Raw genomic sequence first — 26,566 nt, 5'->3', positions numbered from 1 at the left:
AGGGTCCTGGGATAGAGGCCCACATCCAGCTCTCTGTTCAGCAGGGAGACTGCTTCCCCCCACTCCCTCTCTGCCTGCCTCTCTGTTTACTTGTGATCTCTGTCTGTCAAATAAATAAATAAAATATAAATAAATAAATAAATAAACAAACAAACTAATGATTCTTAACTGAGGACATTATTTTCCCCAGCAGTCATTTGGCAATATTTGAAGATATTTTTATTAGTCACAACTCAGGGGATGCCACCAACATCCAGTGGGCAGAGCCAAGGGATGCTGCTAAACATCTCTCAATACACTAAAGGGCTCCCTTCCCCCATCCCAAAAATAACTATCTACCCCAAATATGAACAGTGCTAAGGGTGAGAAACCCTGGGATAATCTTACCTGGACCTTTGACACTGTTACACAAGTTAATGGTGAGGTCATCTACAATCTTAGAGAGTGACTCAAAATCTGCCACATTGTATGCGTGGGTATCATCAGGATCTGTCGCGATCATCTTTAATTCATCTTCATCAGCATTTTTAATACCTTAGGGAAAAAAGGACATATTCAAATTCAAAAGCATTTGAATTTTCAATGTTAAGTAGAACATATATGTGATTCTCCTCAATAATGATTATCTATAGTTACAAAATAGAAACAAAGGAAAAAATAATATAAATTAAAAGCTATTCTGAATTAGATTCTTCTAAATGCTTCTAGCACCAATTTCCCACCAAAAAGTGTCTCTTGAGTGTTTTTTCTGGAAAGTAAAATAAAGGCTATCAAAAATAAACATGGTGCCACGGAAAACCAAACAGGAATTTTCCTGGATCCTATTACTAGTACATTTGTCCTCTTGATCCATTACTTTCTTCCAAGAAGCCATTGTAGTTCTGTCCCATTTCAAGGGGAAAAAAGAAAATAAGTTAACTTCTTGGCATATCATTTTGATAAATTTTGTGATAGGGAAAATATGTTTGTTTGTTTTTTGTGCTTCAAAAAAATTTTTAACTACAAAAATATCCTCAGCTTTTGTAATCCCAGGGGCACTGCTAGACTTTTGAGTGCTTACCAACAGCAAACAGCTCTACGCCTTCATCCTTGAGTTTCTTTGAAGGTGCCTCAACATCATCCTGTGACTTTCCATCGGTGATGAGAACACCAATTTTTCGAGCTCGAGGCCTCATGCCAGCTTGGGTCCTGAAGCTCTGTTGACGAATGAAATTCAAAGCCATGCCTAGTGGGATTTTTAAAAGAGCACCAGTCACATCATTATTCAGCCACAAGTTCTGACCAAAAGCAAGAGCTAAAAGTATACCACATCACCCTTACTCACCTGTGAGAGTATTGCCTCCTTTGTATGGCAAGTTTGCCACAGCTTGCAACAAGCTCTTCTTATCTCTGTGAGCATTTAGCTGCCACTCTGTTCTGGGGTCCCCACTATACTGAGCAAGGGCTAAAATAACATCATTGGCATTAGTGTATATAAAAGAGCATGATGAAAATGTCTAAAGGTCTTCAGTATTGCCAGACCTACCAATCTGTACTCTTTTGGGACCAATCTCAAAGACTTCCACAATGCGAGAGATGAAACTCCTCACAGTTCGAAAATTTGCCCGGCCAATGCTCCATGATCCATCCACCAGCAACACAATGTCTGCTTCTGCTCTGGTAATACACTCCATCCCTAATGTGGTAATCATGATACAGGACAGGGTCAGGAGCAAATTCTTCACAGGGTTACTTCCTAACCATGCCTCTGCCATCCCTGGATGCTTGCCTAGCTGCTTCAGTTCTGTAGCTTAGCTTTGTGATTTGGAGGTCAAGACTTTCAACATACGTCCATATGGTTTATTAACCTCAAATAACATTCAAGAAAACCCCCAATTCTCCAGTGATAATTTCCATGGCAAATCTTTCCTTCATCTTTGACCATATTTCCTGGCCACTATCATAGACCCTGGAGACTTAAATTAAACCATCATTGTAAATATGAATGGGCTCACAAACCCAAGAGCTGAAATAAATGAATAAAAATGTATGGCTATCTTACTATAAGGCATCAATAACTTAAATAAAATTTTAATGTGATCTAAAGATTGCATGCTGTATTTTTCCATAAGATGTATTGGTCATCAGCAGACTAATATGAAATGAGCTGATAAAATGTGTGAGCTAAGAAGGGTCTTAGTGAGCTAAAAACATCTTCTAAAATAATTAAGCTTCTGGGTAATTATTTCATATATCACGAAGGATTAGACACCTGACTCTTAAAATTAGACCTTTTTGAAATAAAGATATGTTGTTTTAAAACCTGATAGCTATTATATTATTAAGTTGTTAGCTGTTTAACTTTATCATTGACTATGTATAACAATCAAGTAAATATAGGTGGTGAAGTCCGCACATTTAAAAAAACAAGAAAGAAGGAAGACAAATTAGAGGAAGTATGCAAACAAATATACAAATTGAGAACTGTAGAGACAAAAGCACAAACACTGATACAAAGCTAGGGTGCTTTGGAAAGAGAGAAAAATCCCAATATCCTCAGTGCACAAGCTACAAAATAAAAATATAAGTCAGTTAATATCATCATAACAGAAACAATAGAACATTCATGCAAAACAGCAGGATTTGACACTTTTATATTTTATCTACATCATATTTTTTAAATACCTTCTCTTCTGATAGTTTACATTCCCAGCTATGACTTTTCCAACTTCTTGCCATTTTAGCATCTCATCTTTATATTGTTTTTAAAAAAACTCTTTGAGAAAAATTAAATGGTGCTCATCACACTACAAAGGTGTCCTTTGCGTACAGTACACTGCACCAGGATTGAGGACTCCCAGATACTACTCCAAACACCTAAAGCTTTGCAAGCCTTCCCCCACCCTGCCTGGATCTACTCTTTCTTTATTAAATGCTGGAAAATGTTGGGAAGTAAATCCTATCCACTACTTCCACCTCTAAGAACATTCAAAACTAGGTTCATGCACATCAAAACTATAATTGTGGTAGGAGCAAGAAAATCCGAAGGGTTTATGTTACCATGTTGCTTCCCAAGTCATGGTTATCCACCTACTCATAGAACACAACTTTGCTTGCTCAGCTCAAATAAATCATTTCTGCAACTACATTTACAAAATAAAACTGCGTTTTAGTCATCAAAAGAGAGAAAATGTATATTTATATTACCTATCCATTGCAAAAGCTCATCTTTAAATAATACAGTACTGTGTAACCAAGGTAATGCTGACAAGATAGGCCTTAAAAAAATATTCCCAAAGATATACTTAGATGGATGTTCGAAAGTATGTGTTTAGGCATGTAAATTATTTAAATGCATTTTAGTATAAAATGTTTATAGCTGCTTTTCACCGTGTGATTAACCTAATAGTTCACATTTGAAATAGTTTCATAATATTAAGATTTCCTAGGGTAATATAATTCGATCTCTTACCAGAAGATAAAATTGGCATTACAGTTGTGTCAGAAAGGGTTGTCATTTCTTGTCCAACAAGTGGCGAACTTTCTCCTCCATCAAACATTCCAAAAACATTTACTTTATAGGTGGTACCTGCCCTGAAATGTTAAAATATATAGTCTGTATGTATACTGGCTCAAGTGGTAGCATATGTGCTTTGTTAAAGACATTCATCTTGATTTACATTCATTTACTTAAAACAGGTTCTAACACACTGCTTCTAAGCACTGGGCTTTAAGAAAATAATTTAAATGTTGCATGTTGCAAGGTAACTCAAGTCCTCGACACATAGTGGACTCCGTAAATTTCATCTTCTCTAATCTGACAAAAGTAAATAGTGAGGGTTTATATAGATTTCAATATTGGTGAGTGAATGATTGAGACAAACAAACTTTCCAAAAGGCAATGCACAGTAGTCCATTCTTCCTACTGTAATGAATGTAGGGTGCTGTTCAAACTCAAACTTCCTTGTTTTCCACTGCACAGCCTGAAGCGAGACCTTTAATCAGCCCACCCTTCCCCAATCCGGCCAGCTGGCACCAAGCACAAAGTCCTGCTTCTCTCTCCCATGGCCCACCCTGGCAGGAGACTCATAATCAGCATCACAGCGTGAGTCACCTGGACCTTTCCAGAAGGCACAAGAACCCCCATACTTCCACGGACCTGGCTAAGGACAAGCTGCTTTAAGTGAAATTGTATAATATAGACATTAATTTTTAAAAAGCAGGATGTTATTGAAAAAATGCCATTCCTGCTCCCTTAATAACAAAAATCATTAAAACATTACAAAAATTTCTGCTAGCCTCTGAACCCTAACCTCAACTTCAGCAAGTCCAAGAGAGCAACTTCCGTTGATTCTAAACCCTCCACTAGCAAACAGACACCCAAGCGATTATCTGTGGAAGGCCTACTAATTTTCATAAATTATTAAATCTTTTTACAAAAACAATATAGTTCATTCCTACCTAAGTTCCTCCAGAACAACTGTATTGTCGTATGGTCCAACCACTAACTCCCCCAGTCTTCTGTCATCCCCTGTGGGGTGAAACGTGACCTTATAACCCTTCACTTCCCCAGGGGCAGGCTCCCAAGTCACTCGGAAGCTCGACATGGTTGGGTCAGATGTTTTGAGATTTCTGGGTGACTTAAATCGAGAAGCTGTAAAGATAAAAGGATTTTAAAATATTATCCATAAGCCTAAGCTTTGGATTTTTTATCCCCCCCTGCAATAAGAAATTGAATTAGAAATATCTAAGTGATATACATGAGAATTATCACATACACCACACTTCAAATTGTATATTTATCACATGGGTTAAGTCAAGTAGCACAGGATATAATACTCAATAAAAATCCTGATAACCAAGTGCTACCCAAGTGAATACATAAATAATTCTCACAACTGAGAAGATTAGATTAGCATTAGAACATTAATATGTAGAATCATTTTACCAGGAACGTGGGTGGTAAAAAAATAGAATGCTACTTAGGCATCCTATCTAATTATTATAATTTAATTTATTATAGAATTAATTTCAGACATTTACAAATGAATAGATGTATGAAAACCCTCCTTTAAATATAACACTCTTCCCCACTCCCAAAAAATTATTATTTTATACCTGTTGTGCCTGATCCTTGCCTAAGCTTTCCTTCTCCTGTCTTATACATTGGGAGAACTGTGATGTCATATGTAGTCTGGGGTTGAAGTCGTTTTAACACTGTTGAGGTAACTGTGGGTGGCACTTTGGCAACCATTTGTCTTCCACCCCCACGGGGGCGATACACAACCCGGTAGTTGATGACTTTCCCAGGTGCTGGTTTCCAGGTAACTCTCATTGTGTTTTCCGTTTCTTCATCTACTTTTAAGATTTTTGAATCTTGGGATACTGTGAAATAAAAGGAAGATGACAATGTATACCATGAAAGAAGATAAATATGTCTACTTTCCCATTTATGTGAAAAAAAAACAACTCTGGTTTCTCAAATATGTACACTGTGTTCTTGTTTAGCAGTATGATCTCTCATAAATTCATGATGGCGTGTGAGCCTAATCTCAGTGAGATCACAGTAAGATGTTTTCTCCCTACCTAGCTAATAACTAAAAAATGGAAGTTCTTATTGCACGGATTTCCTTTTGCATTCTAGGGACTTTAGTAAAGAAAACATCCATTTCCGGAGATGAGCTCTTCAAATTTTTATTGTATTTCCAGCTGTAAATAATTCTTGTGGTTATCATACTGTGGGGAATACTAAAAATCATGAATTTAGGGTCAGAAATATCATTTGGGTCTTTTCAGAAAAGGGTACAGTCCATAAATGACTATTTTTAACACTATTCTTTCTGACAGCCACTGTCATATAAAACTATGAACACAAAAGAGTAGGAAACTCTAACACATAAAAATATCTCAAGAGCTCTAAAGATAAACTGTACACATTGAATGTTTTAGGAAATGCTATATGTAAAAAATGTTTCATAAATATATATATTATTTATTAAGTAATTTTTAGTAATATCTCACAATTATCAATAACTGTATCAGAAACAGATCATCCCATATCCACAAATAGCCAACACACATTTCTTTCTTTTTACATAGTTAGAGTTTATAAGCAAGATCATTTCACTCAGTTCAGTAATCTAATCTTAACTTTCAGAGGTCATAAGCATTTTCTATACAAAGACAGTAAACTGAAGGAAATGCTGCAAAGAATCTTTCTTAACCGTATGAGAAATTTTCATGTTCAAAAAGGGAAGGACCGGGGCGCCTGGGTGGCTCAGTGGGTTAAGCCGCTGCCTTCGGCTCAGGTCATGATCTCAGAGTCCTGGGATCGAGTCCCGCATCGGGCTCTCTGCTGAGCAGAGAGCCTGCTTCCCTCTCTCTCTCTCTGCCTGCCTCTCCATCTACTTGTGATTTCTCTCTGTCAAATAAATAAATAAAAAAATCTAAAAAAAAAAAAAAAAGGGAAGGACCACTTGAAAACTAAAAAATCTGAATAAACTAAATATAAACATATGTATGTATTTGTGTAGATGTGTATACATATGCACATATATATCAACATTTTTAAAACATTGGACATTGGACAATATAGGACAGTGATTCCTGAGAGATAGAAAAATATGACAGTGAGATTTATAATTGTTCTGGCTTATTGCTTAAAGGGAATTTCCAGCCCCAGTTTAGAAAGAGAGAAACCAGATGGAGCCTGGTGATCTCACTCAATTGAGGAGATAGTTTTGTGAGTCAGGGGAGTCCAAGGCATCTGGAATTGCAAAGCAGATATTGGAGAGGAGATGGTGTAACAGAGGGAAGAGCTCCAAAAATCTGCAAGAGGTCTTCCTGTAGTCTTCAGCCCAATACTAATCAGTGCATATGCATGAGGAAACTATACAAAACTAGGGAAAGAACCACCCAAAAGGAGCAGAAGGAACAATTAATTCCTAGAGTTCATGCAGGTCCCCAGTAATGACCCAGTAATGAGGCAGAGTTATCCCTAAACTAAAAGATCCTCTGGTTCAGTTCTAACACAACTTAAATGGAAGTCTGAGAAAAATTAAACTACTTCCAAGTAACTGACTAAATCCCAGAGCAAAACTTAAGGACATTTATAAGAGTGTAAAAATATCTGGCACCCAGCACAGTAAAATTCACAAAGTCTGGCGTCTAATAAAAATTACCAGGCACGCAAAGAAGGAAAAAATATGACTTATGTTATAGGCTGAATGATTGTGTCTTCTCAAAATTCATTTGTTAAAGTCTTAACCTCTAACGTGATAGTCTTTGGTGATGGGACCTCGAGGAGGTAATGAGGATTAAATAAGGTCGTAAGAGTATAATACTAATCTGATGGAATTGAAATCCTTATAAAATGAGGAGGAGACACCAGAGCATGCTATTACCACCACCACCCCTCACGCATATGCAGAGAGGAGGAAAGGCCATGCGAGGATATAACAAGATGGCCATTGGCAAGTGAGGAGTTCTCACCAGAAGTCAAATTCTCCCAGAACTTGCATCTTGGACTTCCAGCCTCTAGAAATGTGAGAAAACAGATTTCTGTTTTTTAAGTCATCAGTTTCTGTTATTTTGTTATGGCAGTTGGAGTTAAGACGACACATAAGAAGAAGAAAAATCAAATATATAGAAGCAGGACCAGAAATGGCATATAGGACATAATTATTCACAAGGGACAGGAAAACAGCTGTGACACCTATATTCCAGACATTGATGATGGCAGAAGAAACAGAAGACATGTTAAGTAAAGCCATAGAACATATAAAGAAAACTCAAACCAAACTTCTAGAGATGGAAAGTACAATATCTGAAATGAAAGATACATAGGATGGTATTGACAGCAGACTCAAAACTGCAGAAAGAAACATTACTGAAACTATTAGCATGGTAATGGAAACTATCTGAAATGAAATGCAAGAAAAAAAAAAGATTGACAAACCAAACTGTGGTTTACTGTTTGGTAATTTCAAACAGAATAACACATGCATAATTGGAGTACCTAAAGAGAGTAGGGGTGTAATAAATAAAGTATTTGAGAAAAATAATAGTCTAAATAGTTTCAAATTGTGTAAAACTATAAACTCACAGATCCAAGAAACTCAATGAACTCCCTAAGCACAAGAAGCACACACACACAAAAAAAAAAAACCTACATCAAGCACCTCAGAAGCAAACTGCTTCCAATCAGTGTTCAAAAGAAAATCTTAGCAGCTATGCAAGCATAAGGTACAAAATATCTTACCCTAGTTTTAATGGAAAGCTTTGGATTTTAGGGGGGACAGAAAGCCTCATTGGCATCCCATGAGTAAAAACCAAGATTTTTCACCTCCTTGACATATGCCACATACTATAAAATGGTGCAGCATTCACACTGTAAGTTCTTTTCATGTTTTAGAAACTTTCACGAGATGCTTTCCAACACCCACTGCACCTCAGCTAAACCAGCTGCCATAAACTGGAAGTCCAATAGATAGGCTCTCATCTGCTGGCTTTCTAGCAACAATCCATGGTTTTCATTGTATCAACAGTCTGTGTACCATATTGTTGAGTTTTAGGTAAAAGCAATCCTGAAAATATTCCCAAAATGACCCTCTGGAAGTCTATAAGAAACTCTAAGAGTGTGACCTAGTGACTCTGCCCACTTATCCATACATTAGGATCATCTGCCACTGAAATACCACATCTGACTCAGATTTCTCAAGCACTTTCTAAACTGCTATCGTTCCCAAGAAGAGAGCAAAATAAGGCACAACAAAATGGTAGCAGCACAAAGAAAGTTTCTTACCTTCTCTCTTATCTGCTTAGATGCTTGAGCATTTCGCATAGAAACAAAACTCAAAAAAAAAAAAAAAAAAAAGAAGTTTCATTCCTGCCTAATCCACTCCAAATTTTAAAAAATGCCTTTTTCTTCACTTACTTTTAAAGGTAAATCAATCAATTAGCCAAGAAATACAATTTCTTAGAGGTTCAGCTTCTTAGAGATGAAAATTTATTTATTTATTAGGATTTATACTAATATATTTGCATTTGGCTAAAAGAAATACTTTGTGGAGATTTTCAATCCCAAATATATATCTGAAGACTTGGTTTTTTTGGAAGAAGACACAATAGAGGAGAATTTTTGGAAAAGCTTCCTTCTAAATATATATACTTTCATAACTGCTCAACCACATGAATTGTATCTTTACTCCTACAGATAAATTTAGCTAGATGTGTCATATCTGGCCTATAATTTCTCTTTACAACAAATAAATTTCTGCCAGATTCTTAAACTACAGCAGCCAATATATTCAGACACGAGATTTCGTTTACTACCAAGGGAACCAATCATATGACTATCTGAGAAATAGGCCTTTTCACATATTAAATTTCAAATGAGGAGTTTGATTTTTTTTAATCCAGTTAATTTTGACACAGATTTTTTTTTAAAGATTTTTTATTTACGTATTTGACAGGCAGAGATTACAAGTAGGCAGGGAGGCAGGCAGAGAGAGAGAGAGGAGGAAGCAGGCTCCCTCCTGAGCAGAGAGCCCGATGTGGGGCTCGATCCCAGAACCCCGGGACCATGACCTGAACCGAAGGCAGAGGCCCCAACCCACTGAGCAACCCAGGCACCCCAATTTTGACACAGATTTTAACTTAGACACATCCCACTGAGTTTGCCAGTGATTTAAAAAAAAAAAAAAAGGAGCGCGCCTGGGTGGCTCAGTGGGTTAAAGCCTCTGCCTTCGGCTCAGGTCATGATCCCAGGGTTCTGCGATCAAGGGTTCCGGGATCAAGCCCCATATCAGGCTCTCTGCTCAGTGGGAAGCCTGCTTCCTCCTCTCTCTCTCTCTCTTTCTCTCTCTCTGCCTGCCTCTCTACCTACTTGTGATCTGTCAAATAAATAAATAAAATCTTAAAAACAAAAAAAAAAAAAAAAAAAGAGAGAGAGAGAAGAGTTCTTCAGACAACTCAGACCAAAAGACTTCAACTTAAGAACAACTGAAAATCAGGATGTGGGGCTTATCTGAAATTGCTCACGGCACTTCCCTCTCCCCTCCCTTACCAGAAGAATACCTCAATCCTTCTGTTTCTTTTTTTTTTTTTTAAGATTTTATTTATTTATTTGACAGACAGAGATCACAAGTAGGCAGAGAGGCAGGCAGAGAGAGAGAGGAGGAAGCAGGCTCCCTGCTGAGCAGAGAGCCCGATACGGGGCTCGATCCCAGGACCCTGGGATCATGACCTGAGCAGAAGGCAGAGGCTTTAACCCACTGAGCCACCCAGGTGCCCCTCTATTTCTTTTTAATAAAAGGAAATGCAAGAATGTTCCATCTTGTTCCCTTTTCCTAAAACCCTCCCAGAACAAAAGGAATCAACTTTCCTCCTATAAATTCTTAGAAATGCTTATATGCTCAACAAACAGCTTCTTAGGGAAGAGAATTAAGGAATGTTGGCACAGCTTTCACCAACCAGCTGATACTAAATGATTATAAGTCATTCAAAATTATTCATGAGAAAGAATATTAATGACATAAAGGTAAATCTGAGCCACCAGAATATTGAGTGGACTTTTGATTTAACCTTACCAAATACAAGAGGGATGAAGTCAAGTCTCTAGGACTGGTCTTGGGTATATAATAATCACAGTCTCAGTAGCCACTCTCATGTATCAATCAACTCTAAGTGGCTAGGCACTACGCTTGGTGCTTTGATCATTCTCATTTCATTTAATCCTCAAGACAACTCTGAGACTGTAAGCCACAGATAAGGAAACTGAATTTTGTCCAAAGTCATACAGCTATAAATGGGCCTATAGTCTCTTTGTCTCCATGACTCCTGATCTTTTCACTAGTTGAGTTTCTTATCTAGTTGACCATCCTATCGGGAAAAAAAGGCAGAGAGAGAGAGACAAATATAGGTAGTTGAATAGGATTCAATATTTCAAAATATGATATAATTTTTATACTAAGTGAACTAAATGAACCTGAATTTAAACCACAGTCTTTAAAGGTCTTAATTTTTCATCCCCATTTATCATAGAACAAAAACTAAAGACAAGTAATTACATTGTCACTTGAGCTGATAGACATTAGGTAGCACCAACACACGCCTAAACACACTTGTGATGTTACCTACATTCAGTTGTGGCTTCTCCATTTAAAGGTTCTCCTTCTCCACTGCTGTAAACTGCGAAGACTGAAACCTTGTATTTGGTCTCTGGCTGCAGATTTTCTATCACAGTATGAATTGCATCTCCAGGAAGACTTTTCTCTCCAGTCTCAATGTCATCATAAAGCGACTTCCATGAGACTCTGTAACCTCGAACCATTCCTGGAGCGGATGTCCAATATGCCCCAATTGATGTGTCGGTGATATCCTTAGTAACGAAATCCGTAGGTGAACCACGTTCTAGAATAGAAATTAAAGGGTAATCATTTTTCAATGTCTACTAGATATGTAAATATTCCTTCATCCTAGTGGTCATCCTAACTTGCTGAACTCAAACTCAGTTTGTCTAAAGTTGCCCATTTCTTCTTTCAGAGCTATCCATCCTGTTCTGTCAGTGGACCAGATTGAATGAATCAAACTCTAGAATCCTTTCTGATTCCCACCTATCACCCTTATCTCCACATGTTCATTCAGATGGGAAGGCCCTTCAGGACAAGAATGCCATCCAAACATGAAAGATTACATGACGAAAAAATTTGTTCTCCAAAGGGAAAAAAGGCATCTAATCCCAAAATTTCATCCTATGTCAGTCTACTTTATAACATACCCCATTGTTCACAAAGATCTTTACTTCTTTACCGTCATCTTTTACTCTCTGATATAATTTAAATAAGCTCAGTGTCAGTGTATGACCTATGACAACTGCAACAATTTCATATCACTTGCTAAAATTAATTCCATCATTATTTTTTGGCGAAAACTCTATTTGCTCATGCAATTTAAAAGGAGAAGTACAAACCTCCAATACAGCTAAACTCTGATGAAATGAAAACCACCGATTCTTCTGGAAAACTTTAAAGCGATTAGTCATCAAAACAAAACATACCACTTGTTCTAGCTGATCGAAAATGTCTGCTTCTAAATTTTGGCTCTTTCAATTCAAAAAAAAGAAAGAAAGAAAAAAGAAAAACTACAACCCAAATGGAAAAATATGGAAACCTCAATTTAATAGGAGGCACAGATGTCTTCCAATAAAACCCTCACTTTCTATCATTTAAATATAAGGTAAATACACAGGTCACTTTATATTGGCTACCTTTACTAGGGTTCATGCCACAGCATGACATAAACATAAAACTATCTGCTTCTACAGCATATGTTTCACCAGTAATTGTTGTAAATTGAAGCAAATGATATATAAAGCTGTTACAAGATTTCTGAAGACTATTATTTTACATGAATTAAAGAGTAAAAATGAATACCTTAAAAATACTCATAATTAAGCCACTAAATTTCAACATGAAGAGTAAAGATAATGATAAGTTAAAAAAAGAAAGAAAGAAAGAAAGAAAGAAAGAAAGAAAGAAAGAAAAAAAGAAAAAAGAAATCTGGGTAGACAGAAACCTATCATATTGTAGGATTTAGAGGGGAAAGATAAATAAAACAGGAGCTGGGCATCCTACCAGACCCCAAGCACAAATGGAAAATTCTAACTCCATTATAAATAACTGTAACTGCTGACAGGACATCTCATCTCTGGAGGGAAATTAGTTACATATTTCACTGAAACCGAGAATACTTATTTTCAAGAGAATACTGACTTTGCTCCCTCAGTATGTGAGGCTAATTTTCACTTGAAGGCCTTCTTTCACTGTATGGGCTATTTAAATGGTCACATATATTTATTTTTTCTCTATATATGGGAACATAAACAAACTATTCCTTTGATTCAGTTTGGTTGTCGTCTTTTATGTCTTATTTTGTTTTGATCACTGATATCCCAGCAACTGGTCTCTAAGTTTTAAAATGGGCAGCACATGTTTTCTTTGTTTGGTGTACACCTTTCTTTTCAATATGCCCCTTCTAAAGAGCCTCAGTTGCAGTTAGAAATTGCAACCATTGTAAAATCATTGTACTTGAAAGTGACTGAATTTAAATGAGCTAAAAATGGCATTGATGACATTCCAAGAAAGTCTAAGATGAAAAAGTTATCGAGACTATGGGGATTATGTTCCATATTAACAATGGAGGAGTTTACAATCATTTCCACTTCTCCTCTGCTTCAAGATTGTGTTTCTCAGCCCATTTTCCTCCCTACTTTCTATAGCGCTGAATTTGTGACATTATTTATTTCCATGACAACAGACATCAATCTCACAAACACAGGCTAATGATTCCACTGTGAGAAAATAATAGGAAAAGAATTGTGGTTGAAGCAAAAATATATTCACAAAGATATTTCTGGGCTACAAACAAAAGGAGCCTAGTTCACTACACATGCATTCCCATGGATTTTAATAAACTGTTTTAACACTCTCAGAACCTGTAAAGCTGGAACAAAATACTAGTGAAATTTCAATAAAGATGTTTGCAAGGTTTATGAGTGTCCCAAATAGAATGGGTTAAAAGCACTTTAAAAAAAAAAATGAAGTATTAACTAAAAAACATTCTGAAGTTCTAATTAATGGCGTGACAATTATAATTCCAGTGAGCACTGAGTAAATTTTAAATTACAGAAAACAATCCTCAAAAAATTATAGAATCTGCCTGTGACATCCAAAGGCATTATATACAGACACTGGCATTGCAACATTCCATGTTAGTAACAAAGAAATATGGAATCCAATGAAAGAAGAGAGGCATCTCTATCCAGAAGCCAAGATTGAAAAGACAAACTGTTTCAACAAGCTTCTTATGTGTCAGTCAGTCAGTTTGATAAGAACATGACTAAATATTAAGTTTATACCATCATCAAACACATTGATAAACATTTTTTCTCAAAAAAGCTAGAGGGTTGGGTATTCTACCTGCTGCATTACACCCACGAATTTTGAAAATATGATGTACTCATGACAAATAAATTTTATCAGACCTATAAACCTTTAAAAAATATTTTTTAAATGGAATCTTGGCTTGGGCAAATATTGGATTACAAAAAAATGAAGCAGTTGAATTGTACCCTGTAATACAATTGGCAGGCAGTGAGTGGCCAAGCTGGTCTTAAGACCTGGTGTATAACTAGCTGAATAGGCCACCGGCAGAAGGCTATGTAACCTCCTAAGGCCTTGGGACAAAATAAATGGACTAGATTTGAAAGGATACACAGAGTAATCACCTGGGATGCCAAAAGAGTGGACCCTGCCCAAATCAACTAAACTGAAATATCTGGACATACACCTAAGCACTGATACTTCCTAAAACATCTTTCAATCTCTGTTATGCTTGGGACACCTAGGGCTCAGTCTGTTAAACATGTGTCTTTGGATCAGGTCATGATCCCAGGATCCTGGCATCGAGTCACATGTCAGGGTCCCTGCAAGGAGCCTGCTTCTCCCTCTGCCTGCCACTTCCCCTGTTTGTAGGCTCTCTCTTTATCTATCTACCTATCTCTCTCTCTCTTTCTCTCTATCTCTGACAGATAAATAAATAAACAAATAAATATCTTTTTTTTTAATCTCTATTATTCTCATTCCCCTACAATTCTTTATTCTTTTCTCATTTCTTTCCTTTCCCTTCTTTCTGCTATTCCTCTCTGAGGCCTAGGGAGGCATTTACTTGGAAGATCTGATTGGTCGGTGCAGGAAGAAACCCTCATGCTTGCTTTCACTCTGACATGAGGCTCCTTCAAAATCAGGACAGGTGCGGTGAGGCAAACCTGATCAACATCGTTGGGCCCAGGGTTGCTGCATGGAACTGTTTTTAGGTTTATACGTTGTGTGGATGTATGACCACACACGACTAATTGCCCTTTAGTCGAATGTCTCAAGGCTGACCTTCAGGGACCTGAGAAGTTGATCAGATCTTCTCATGACATCCTTTCCATCCCATAACACATGTGGGATGTTCACCGCTCTCTTCTCCCCTTCATCCTGTTTCAGAAGGAAATAGCTCTCAACACATGCTTCTTGTTCTAGAGTTGACCACATTTTCCTGTGAATGAGGTTCAACTCAAGTGGTATCTAGCCAAGCATTTGTTTTGGTTTAAAATACTGAATTGGAGGCTCTGCCCTCAATCTAAGGAACTCTGGACATCCATAACAAAGGAAGAGATTATTTGGCTGAGTTTGGTTAGACTGAGTTTGGGAATCTCTTTTTAGAGAACCTGGGAAGGAAAAGAAAAAGAGAAGAAGAAGAAAGGAAAGATGTCTAAAGACAAGCCTATAGCTTCTGCAGAGGCATTACTGTGTCTCAACAGGGGAAACCATTGACGGGTCCAATGAATAGGAACCAAATCCAGTAGTCTTTTTGCCCCTTTGTCACTGTGCTTCCCAGAACCTGCATCCACTTCTGCTCTAGCAAAGGCGCCCAACTTGCTCAAGTTCCTCTTTTTGCTCTCCCCCAAGACTTATAAATGTTTGTTTTATGATGTTTCAGTTTGTTCAGGACTTCACATAAGTGGCATTGTTTTCAATAAATAAAATGAATAAAATAAAATAAAATAAATAATAATAAATAAAATAAAATAAAATAAAATAATAAGATAAAATAAATTAGAACCTGTTTTCTGCTGTCCTGGGGTATACGCCTATGCTTTGTATAGTATTTTAATTTCCGGTAATAGAATTTCTGGCAGTCATTTCAAATAAGTTCTCTTCTATAATGATGGTATGCCTTCAACTTTACCCTTCTCAATAGTTTCCTTAGCTTTCTTATTCTCCCTGGTATAGTACCAGTATAGTTATAAGGAATAACATTCTTTTCTGTCATATATTAAAACACAAAATCTATCAGTTTTTTTAAATTTTGATACTCAGCCTTTCTGCCCTGATTATGAACCATATTTAGATATATTCAAAAGTCATTTTTCTCATGCCTGCTCACATGTATCTCTGAGCTACTACTGTGAGAGGTAATTTAGACAGGTGCATTTCTCATGATCTGAACATCCACAAGGGGTTGATTTCTACTTTTTTCCACATACAAGGCCAAAGAACTAATGCCTCATTTAAGTAACTTTCCTATGTTTCCTTAGCCCTTTTCCATTTGCTTTCTGAAAAGCAAATCATCATCCAATTCAAATATAATTAAAACACAAATTAGCCAATGATTATAACTGAAAAATTAATCATAATGAAATGAAACTGTGTAAATTGTTCCAGTCGGCTTTCATTGAGTTTCACATACCACTTTCAAAAATAGAAGTTAAATTGAAAATGTAATGTAAATCCTCTTCTGAATCAATTTGTCTTTTCCGTTAGAGCTCAGCTCAAAAGTCATCCAACTTTCCACAGAAGAATAGAGAAAACCTGCTTCCACGTTTATGTGGAAACACACTTGATTTACAACCCCAATGAATTAGAATCACCATTCCAAAGTACAAAGTTCACTATCAATAAGGAACAACTACATGAAGCAATGCATAGTTCTTGAAAACCTCTTACCAATTAAATCACCCTTCAACCTCAAAGTCTGTATGAGATTTCTTCCGTAATTGTTATGTCCCCAATGTGATTTACATATTTCTCCGATGAGCCATTAATGCACAGGAAAGGAAATATGAGTTGCTGTTTGGCAATTGTGCTAAAGCTCCCCGGAAATCTCAGCCTTGTTAAACCCAGAATGTATTATCTTTCAAATTATGAGATAGCAGTAAATCAAGGGAAACAGAGACCTTATTTAGTCCGTCTTGGAGAGGCCCCATGTTACTCAACATCCTGCAGAGGAATTCCTATGATGTGCTAAAAACCTCATTGTAACAAAATGTCAGCAGAGTGAGCTTGGTTTGATGTACAGGAAGCTGTCCCTGTCTAGGACATTGGCAGGTTGCTATAGCAACTAAAACAAAGGAAATTTTAAAAAGTCATCCTTTCCATAGCCAAGAACCAACAGTCAAAAACAAAGAGAACCATATTATTCCCAAACTGAAATTTTCATTCATTTGTGGTAAAATCTCAGAATTAAAATGAGCATTATTCATTTCAAGGTTTATAAGAGCAGGTTTTCCTGTCTCTACACACTAACAATGACAACTAAAAGCTCTATCACGACCTCAACTACACTTACATGTACAACAGTCCTTTAGTAATCACATTAAATCTATTTTAAAAACAACACGGGGGGGGGGCAGGAGAGAGCAACATAAATCAAACGTAATAGTTTGTGCTCAGATTCCTCTAAAGTTTGGATCTGAAATAGTAATAAACACTGCCTTTGTGATTCTATTTCATACAATACTAGAGCAAACCATGAACTTCCCCAATGCCAGTTCTAATAAATCTCTCTTCCAGGGACAGGGGAATTTTCTGATCATTGGCTACATTTCAACAAACTAGGAAATAGATTCAAGTTAGGGACAGTTATAGAGCACAAGAAATATGTTGTTTTTTTCCTGTTTGTTGATTTGAATAGAATGCACTTGAGGCCATCTATAAAATTTTTAACCTACAGAATGCTCCTGCCGGCTGAGCCATGCCTCTGGATGGAAGAAACATTCCTTCAAGGTCTGCTCTTACCACCTTCTCTCCCAAGAGAAAAACAGATTAGAAAAACAGCGGCCCTCAAAAGCAGTTGTCTGGCTTGGTTTCTGGCTTTCCATTCCCTGCATTTACCATCATATCCTATTCCTGTATATGGTATGTGGATTTGGCTAAGTTAATACAATAAAATGAAATGGAATAACCAGGGGCTAAAATCTTCTACTATTTTAATTTAGTCACAACTACGCTTTTACATATTTGTCAAGTTTACCACACATAATGCAATGGGATAAATGTGTTCATAAAATTAGGCTGGCAGCATTTTATGTAATCCTTCACTGTAGTAAAGAGACTTGGTACAAGTGGAAAAAATGTATTATGACAACTTATTTATCAATTAACTATAGTTAATCATCTTGCATCCCTCCTTTTAGGAAATGGGAAAATGGTAATTTTTTAAGATTTCTTTTACTACCTATGTATCTCACTTAGAGGTAATTTCTGATCAAATAAGTGTGTGTGTGCACATGGGTACATAGTCACACATGCATACACGTTGGTAGATTTTCTATACTACTTGCAAAGCAATAAACAGTTCAGTTCAATTATAAACAGTTTAGCTATACACCAGAAAAATCAAAGCCTGTAGAATATGCTTGCTGTTAAATTAAAATGTGTATTCTGTTTTCTAAAGATTAATATATCATTCTGAAGAAAAATGCCTAATTTTTAAGCCCAAGTATGAATATATTTTTTTTAAAGTAAGAAAATGCAGAAGAATATCAGAAGGTTGAAAGGTTCAAGAAGAAGGAAAACTATTAAAAGCATTTCCAAGATATTCCTTACAAGAGAGAAATTTTCACAAACAAGAATTACCTACAATTATTCTGGAAAAAACAAAAGCTCAAAAGTTTATCCCTAAAACAAAATCCTGTAAACAATCTATGTTGAAAGCCTTTGGGAAGCACAAGAGAACGAGAACTTCAAAAGGTCAGAACAGAAGAACAAACTTGTCAGAAATTCTGGATGTTGCTCTGGATACAAGGATCACATGCTTTACTGCTGGATTAGGTGTCTGTAATTAAGGCAGTTTCCACCATTACTTCTTATTATTTCCAAAACACTACTGTAGCTGATCAATATTTCTTAAATACTTACTTACAAAAGCCGTATTTTTAGATATCGATTCTAAAGTGAATGTCATTTCCTCCTGATGAACTTTATATACCTATAGCATTTTACAGTTTCCGAAAAGTTTTGCTTACAGTCTCCCATTTGATCTCCATAGTAAATCTGGGATGCAGAAGCCATGATCATCCTCTCTTTATAGATGGGTAGACTGAGGCTCAGAGGGGTTAAGGAACCATTTCTTTTTTTTTTTTTTAAGATTTTATTTATTTATTTGACAGAGAGAGAGAGAGAGATCACAAGTAGGCAGAGAGCCAAGCAGAGAGAGAGGGGGAAGCAGGCCCCCTGCTGAGCAGAGAGCCCGATGTGGAGCTCCATCCCAGGACCCTGAGATCATGATGAGCCGAAGGCAGCAGCTTAATCCACTGAGCCACCCAGGCACCCCTAAGGAAAAATTTCAGGTCACATAGCTAAATAATAAAACCAAGACTCTTCTAGTAATCAGTATTTTACACACTGGCATTTAATCTTTGATTTAAATCATCTTTTCAAAATAAATTTCATTGATTATTAAAAGTAAACTCTTGATTATTATTAGAGATTGAATTGATTAGAATATGTTTTGGCTATTTGTTTTTAATTCTTGACTAAATCTTGTACTTTTAATGGAAACTGCCTAATGTGGGCCTTGTCCCTATTAATTGCAACATCTACAAGCTCCAAACGCCTGGATCCTCCAAATTTGACAGATATTTTACCTAAAGTCACTGTGACTTCGCATCACAAAAGATACTTCAGATGCATTTTCTTCCTATATTTACGTTAAATAGGTCATATAAAAGATGGTGATAACAAGGAATCAATGCCTAATTTCCCATTTAGATCCCCAACTATGGTACTGACTCATTATCTTAACCATCCACTGATACTTCTTTTTAACATCATAACATTCTTATTGTGGCTAGGTTAAATTTACATTTTCTCCCTCTTACACAACTTATTTTGTAGTTGCAGTGAGTTAAATGCAAGCCACCACTGTATTTCAAAAGATTCTAAGAACTACAAAGCCCTCTGACAATTAAGTCTGGAAAACCAAGGACACAGCTCCAGTCTTGGTGGTGGTTCTCACTAAATACTGCATTAACTTCAAACTTCTAACACAGAACTGAATTTCAGAGGTCATTTAGAAGACAAACAGAACAGAAATCGGGATCCTCTTATTTTTCAAACTAAATGCTTTTATGCATGGTGAATGAGAGACTCAGAGTCAGAAAGGGTTCCTGTGTGTTCCTAGTGATGGAAGCTGCTGTGTTACTGTGGGCAACCCAAATCCTTTTCATCCACAGATGTTTCCCAAGGTGGCTTCTCACTCTGAATGTCACACACCTATTCTCCACTTAACCAGTCATGGCATTGAGAACATATTTCTATGGCCTTCTAATGCACTCAGCTCCTCAGTACACCTCTCCCTGATCAAATTTAATTTTTTACAACGGCTTACATTCTACATCTCTGAATAAGAGGCAGTTTTGTAGTTACTTACTTTTCAATACAAATTCCTTTTAAGAGAAAGGATAGCACATTTCTAGATTTGATTCTCCGCAAACGTTTTCAGCTTCCTAAATGCCATCACAAACTCAGGGATTTCCATAAAACATGACAGTTATTACCTTCCAGGGTTGTTCCTTCGCCATGAAGGGTATCTCCAGCCCCGGATGCGTATAAGGCCGTCACAGATAAGGAGTATTGCGTCCCTTCGTTTAATCCTCTCAGCACAGTACTGGTCGTATGTCCTCTCACAGTGACCTCTTGAGTCTCACCCCCTGCCGCTGGGACGTATGTGATGAGATACTGTTTCACTTTCCCTGGTGCCCCAGTCCAAGATAATTTCATAGTTGATGTTGTAGGGTCAGACACTCTTAAGTCTCTTGGGTTCCCTCTAACTTCATTAAAGAAACAACAACATCAAAATTCATTATTTAATAAAATGACTTAAAAAATACTTGGTTGCTTTAAGTGTATGTGCACGCGCGCATGTGTGCATGGGTGTGCGCGCATGTGTGCGTGGGTGTACGCGCATGGGCATGGGCATGGGTGCGCACGCTGCATCAAATTTATATCCTGAGTATGACAGCAATTTCAACTGTTGACAAGCAACAGAGCTTCAGCATTTCTAAACTGGGCCTTGAGTGTTGGGAGAAACAAAGCACAAGGCATCCAATTGCTCTTCTGTATTTATGCAGGTTAGTATCTTTTGCATATCTTTGTCATTAAAAACTACAGTCCTTTCCCTGAAAGTGAAACGAAGAGCTACAGATTATAAATACATTGATTAGTATCACAATGTAGGTTTTTTACCACCTCTAAGAAAGCCTAGACATACACCGATGTGATAAAAATAGTTAATGATCAAATGCTAACCCTAGAAAAAAAAAAAAACTTAAGAAAGGAAACAGCCCGAGTGACGTCTTGCCTTGAGTAAAACTCAGGGGCTACCTATCCCTTTGCAACTATGATGTTCGGCATTTCATGACTTTTCTGGTAGAGTGGTCATGTCATCTCTGAAGGGTCTGAAGTCACCCAACCCTGTGACACTCTCCACTGGGCATGGAACAGCTAGCCACTTTTACTCTAGAAAACAGAAAGATGAAGAGTCACTGGGTCTTTTTATGGTCCCCACACAATGGGCCCTATATCCCCAACTAGAAAGAGAAAAAAGAAATGTAGTGATTTCCTGCAGGACAGAGAGGAGGAAGAAAGCAGATAGAAAGAGAAAGGGTCTCTGCAGGAAAAGCTATTTAGCTAGGTTCCCCCGGGGAGGGAAGCAGGGAGCAGTGATGGAGGACAAGTGGGGAATGGATATTCCTTATGAGTGTCTGCCTCAGATGCACTGCTTATCAGCAGCATGACTCAGTTACTATTTAGTATCTTTAGCCTTGATTTCCTTATAAAAAAAGGATAATATTAACAATTCCATTGACTCTGTGCATGGATCAGATGAGATAATATATGAAAAGCTCTTTGCACAGAACCTGACACAAGTAAGTACTCAATAACTGTTCACTATTGCTAATATGTTGTTGTTGTTGTTGTTGTTATTTTTAACTTTAAAGATAGGGAATAAAATGAAAATTAGAAATGCCTTAATTTTTCTCAATGAAATAAATATTAAACATTAATAATTTGTAACATATATCAGAATTTATCCTGGGAGTCTGACTATACCATTTAAATAAAAACAGGCTACTATTTTAAAATCTAATCTGTTTCAACAGTACATAGCAGTTTGATTTTTAACCCCTAATAATCCTTCAATTTATATTAGAATATTTAATAATATTATTTTTAAAATAATATTTAGGCCATATGATAGCATTTGAGTCCTATTGACACAAAAAATTGCTGTCATAGGTAAGTCAAAAATTTGAGTAACCCACTTCTAAAAGGACTACCATCCAAGATAATCAGATAATTGAGACAGTATCTCATGGCCTGTAGTGTCTGGATAGCTGCCTACAGGACCCCTTAAGGTCCAAGATCTGGGTTGTTACCATACAGTCAGCATATTTCATCTACCTTCTTCCGTGGCTGCATTTCCAGTCAACGGAGAACCAGGTCCCGAGAAATATTCAGGAATTACAGATACTTCATATTTTGTGTCTGGAGTCAGGTTCTCAAGTGTTATCCTCCTCTGATTGGCAGGGGTGGTAACTTCTTTGCTTTCTCCACCAGCAACTGGTTTATACATAATTCGGTACCTTAAAACTCTCCCTGGAGCTTGAGTCCAGGTGATCTTAAAACTGTCTGTAGTTTCATCTGTCACCTTTAGGTTTCGAGGCGCTCCTTTTACTGAAATTGGTTTAAAAAAAAAGTTTATTTTACATAAAAAATACAAAACTAAGCCTTTGATTACTAAATTATAACATTTCTCTAAACAAATCCAAAGGCAGTTTTTTTGTTAAACATCCTAGTTATAGCATTCATTTAGCCAGATATTAACTAGATGCTGAAACAACAAATACTCTATAATATACGGAAAGAAACTAAGTATTGTTGATTTTTTTAATCAGATAAAGAGGTACTTAATAGTAAACTTTTAAATTCATAAGTACTCTATTAAGTAGTAAATACATATTGACATAGAATTCAGGAATAAAAATACTTCATTTCTTGAAATATAGGTAGGCAAAGCTTTCCTTCTAACTCGATTTTTTCCCAGAAAAGTAGGAAAATAATACCTAACACCCAGTTCTACCATATTTACCCACTTGAATCTGTCCAGTCAGTTCCACAGCTAACTTTTTAATTATATAGTCATTTGACTTGAAGAATAGTTAGACCAGACCCAATAATTGGGCCAAACACACTGTATTTAGTGAATGCCAGCAGAATCTAAATCTTTAAGTTAAACTGCAATGGGGGTAATGTACACTGACTCACAATCTTAAATGAGCCTAAAGGAGAACATCATTTGGCTTTATAGACAGTAAACATGCTTAAATTATTTATTTATTTAAGGGAAAAAACTGTCCATTTGGACCACACATTCAGAAAAGATGAAATAAAGGTTATTGTCTTCTCAATCCACTGGAGTGAAAGCACAGTGCAATACATCGGCATTTACCTCACATATAATTAGAAATTTATCTAAATAGCCAACACATCAGTAGACCACTTCAGGGAGAAAGAAAGTGAATCCCTTAAGAAAACCAATGGCAGTTGGCAGACTTACACCCATGACTCATTTTAGATGGCAAGGAAAAAGACTAAATTAGCCAGAACAAATGAGGCAAATAAACTGTTGAATTTGAATATAGTAATTCCCCACCCCTGCTTATCTGCAGGGGTTATATTCTAAGATTTCCAGAGGATGCCTGCATTCACGAATAGTACTGAACCTTATTTATAATATGTTTTTCTTATACATAACTATGATGAAGTTTAATTTATAAATGAGGCACAGTAAGAGATTAACAACAATACCTAATAATAAAATAGAATAATTACAACATACTGTAACAAAAGTTATGTGAAGATGGTCTCTCTCTCAAAATATATTACTATACCCCTTCTTGTGAAAATGCCTACACGATGAGAAAAAGTGAGGTGAATGATGTTGACATCATGACATAATGTTAGGCTACTATTGACCCTCTAACAATAGTCAGAAGGACAATCATCTACTTCTGGACTGTTGTTGACTATAGGCAACTGTAATCACAGAAAGTGAAGCTGAGGATCAAGAGGAACTACTTTACTAGTTTTGAAGCTGAATGTGTAATTTTGAGCCTTAGATTACCCAATAGTTTAAAAAAAAAAAAGACTGTGTATAGGATTATTGAATTGGTTAAATGAAATAATCCATGGAAAGCAATTATCCTAAATTATCCTAATAACTGACACATAAGCCAGAGCTCAGTAATTGTTAGCTTAAGAAAGGTACAGAAATCAGAAGCTTCCTTATTTATTAAAGAAAGTGTAAATCTCATATTTCACTCAGACAGTAGAACTGGAAACGCATTACCAAATGCTATTGTTGAAGCCCAATGAACAAAAACTAGAGCATATATGAATGTAGTTGGCTTTACTCAAAAACCTCCTGGACTTAAATTTTTTTCTTGAGATACATTCCCATCCCCCTCCCAAAGTGATGAATGAAAAGGGGAAACTTCATCAAGTAACAATATGCACATTACAGAGAAATCATCAGGAAATCAGAAATATGAGGGTGCCTTGGTGTCTCAGTCAGTTAAACGTCCAGCTCTTGATTTCGGCTCAGGTCATGATCTCATGGGTCTTGAGATCAAGTCCCACATTGGGCTCTGCACTCAATGGGGTGTCTGCTTGAAGATTCTCTACCTCTGCCCTACCCTCCAGTCATGCATGCATTTTCTCTTTCTCAAATAAATAAATCTTTAAAAACAAAAAAAAAAAAAGGAAAATAAAATATCTAAATATGGACTTCCACATTATTCAACACAAATATCATAAGGAAAAAAGTCAACCTAAGTCATTATTTTATTGGCGGGCCTTCAGATAGAAATATACTTAAACCATGCACAAAAAGAATAGATCAATCTTATTTTAAAAATCTTTCAGAGAAAAAATATTCTCTAGCTTTCACCAGCAAGATACGCCAATATATGACTTTCCTGTTAGCAAACTCTTCTTTGTAACTATCTTAATTTCCTCATGCATCTGTTTCAGCTTCTTCACCTATCTCCAGTAAAAACAGAGAAAAATTGACATGCCTTTTTTTATTTGTGATATTTATCTTGAAGAGTAATTACCTAGTCTTAATCTTCTTGTAACCACATTCCTTGGTATCCTTTAAATGTCAAATGTAATGAAACGTATCAGAAAGTATTCAATTCTATCAGTAAAGAGGACATATCTAAACAAATAATGCTTAAAACATTTGGTAAAATTTGTACACTCATGTTCTCAGCAGCATTATTTACAATAGCTAAAAGGTGGAAGCAACTTCAGTGTCCGTGGATGAGTGGATAATCAAAATGTGATATATACATATAATGGCATTCTCTTTTGGCCATAAGAAGAAAGGAAATTCTGACTCAAGTTATATGGATGAACCTTGAGGTCATTATGCTAAGTGAAATAAGCCAGATACAAAAGGCTGGGAAATTCCACTCTTATGAGGTACATAGAATAGTCAAATTCATAGAAACAGAAACTATAATGGTTGTTGACAGGGGCAATGGGGTGAAGGGAGGGAGGGTTGGGGAACGAAGAGTTATTTTTTTAATGAGTACAGAGATTCAGTTTTGCAAGATGAGAAAAGTTGTGGAGATGGATGATGATAATGGTAGCATAAGAATATGAATGTACTAAATGCCACTGAAATGTATACTTAAAATGGTTAAAATGATAACTTTATGTTATGTATATTTTACCACAATTTTTAAAAAGAAAAAACATGTGGTAATGTATTTGCCATCACATCCATCGATAAAGTAAACAAAATTCAGAAGTATTTGAACATAACACTCTGGAAATATGGGGCAGAAAAATCTGGCCTTGAGCAGTATTTCAAGAGTTAGTGTCATAGTTATTAACAGTTCTCTACACATCTTAACCTCAAATTCATCAAAATAAACCTACGAGTTTTTTATATAAAATTTTTTTCACTTTTTAAAGAGACTTACGAATAGCTGTACTTTATAGATTCTGAATCCTACAAAGGCATTCACCATCTCTATAAAGGAGATAGTTATTTCAAATTGTAACTTGGTTCTATAATAAATTGCTAGTTTTTGGAAAACCAGGTCTAAAACCCCATCTCACCTTCCACGGTGGTCTCCTCACCACTTAAGGGAATACTAAAGCCATCCTCATACTCTGCAGTCACATTGACTAAGTAGAGGGTCTCTGGCTTCAGGTTGCTGAGAATGACACTGGTGCTGGACGCTGGCTCCACCACTGTAACCTCATCATCCCCAGTAGCTTCCTTGTAGGTGATGTGGTACGAAAACACATTTTCTCCAGCAGGAGACCAGTTAGTTTTGAAACTGTGAGAAGTTGTCTCAGAAAAACTAAGATCCTTTGGAGGCACATAAGCTATTAAAAAAAAAAAAAAACGGACACAGTTAAAAATGTTTAAATCTATAAAGCAAAAATGGACCTGATGACTATGTTTCTGAAATGGCTTATGTTCATTGGGGGAATAGTCATGGAGAAAAATGTACTGAGTAAATATTCCACATAAGACCACTGAAAGAAGGCCTCTCATTTACAACCCTACCAGGAGGTCTTCATCATTTGTCTTGACCATTAACAATACTAAGTTACACTGTTTAAATGATTAATTAAAATTTAATTTGAATTGGGTTTCTAAACACAAAGCAGTAATG

General features: G+C 36.5%; 1 protein-coding gene across 3 annotated transcripts in view; it reads right to left on the bottom strand.

The window, feature by feature from the left end:
• Positions 1–26,566, bottom strand: part of COL12A1 (collagen type XII alpha 1 chain) — a 120,968-nt gene that overhangs the window by 73,063 nt on the left and 21,339 nt on the right. For 2 of the 3 annotated variants that reach the window (XM_004770722.3, XM_004770723.3), the window contains exons 11-21: positions 26,001–26,273; positions 22,272–22,544; positions 20,366–20,638; positions 11,119–11,391; positions 5,098–5,364; positions 4,441–4,633; positions 3,452–3,573; positions 1,526–1,675; positions 1,325–1,444; positions 1,061–1,225; positions 388–534 (exon numbers count right to left, since the gene is read on the bottom strand). In XM_004770722.3, the coding sequence (XP_004770779.1) occupies positions 388–534; positions 1,061–1,225; positions 1,325–1,444; positions 1,526–1,675; positions 3,452–3,573; positions 4,441–4,633; positions 5,098–5,364; positions 11,119–11,391; positions 20,366–20,638; positions 22,272–22,544; positions 26,001–26,273 (2,256 nt within the window). The remainder of the gene's footprint in view (positions 1–387; positions 535–1,060; positions 1,226–1,324; positions 1,445–1,525; positions 1,676–3,451; positions 3,574–4,440; positions 4,634–5,097; positions 5,365–11,118; positions 11,392–20,365; positions 20,639–22,271; positions 22,545–26,000; positions 26,274–26,566) is intronic. The other variant, XM_004770724.3, reaches the window with a different exon arrangement.

The sequence above is a fragment of the Mustela putorius genome, unplaced genomic scaffold (assembly GCF_011764305.1).
Source record: "Mustela putorius furo isolate JIRA1106 unplaced genomic scaffold, ASM1176430v1.1 tig00000135_pilon_pilon_pilon, whole genome shotgun sequence".
Lineage (NCBI taxonomy): Eukaryota > Metazoa > Chordata > Mammalia > Carnivora > Mustelidae > Mustela > Mustela putorius.
This window is presented reverse-complemented; position numbering and strand designations above follow the sequence as displayed.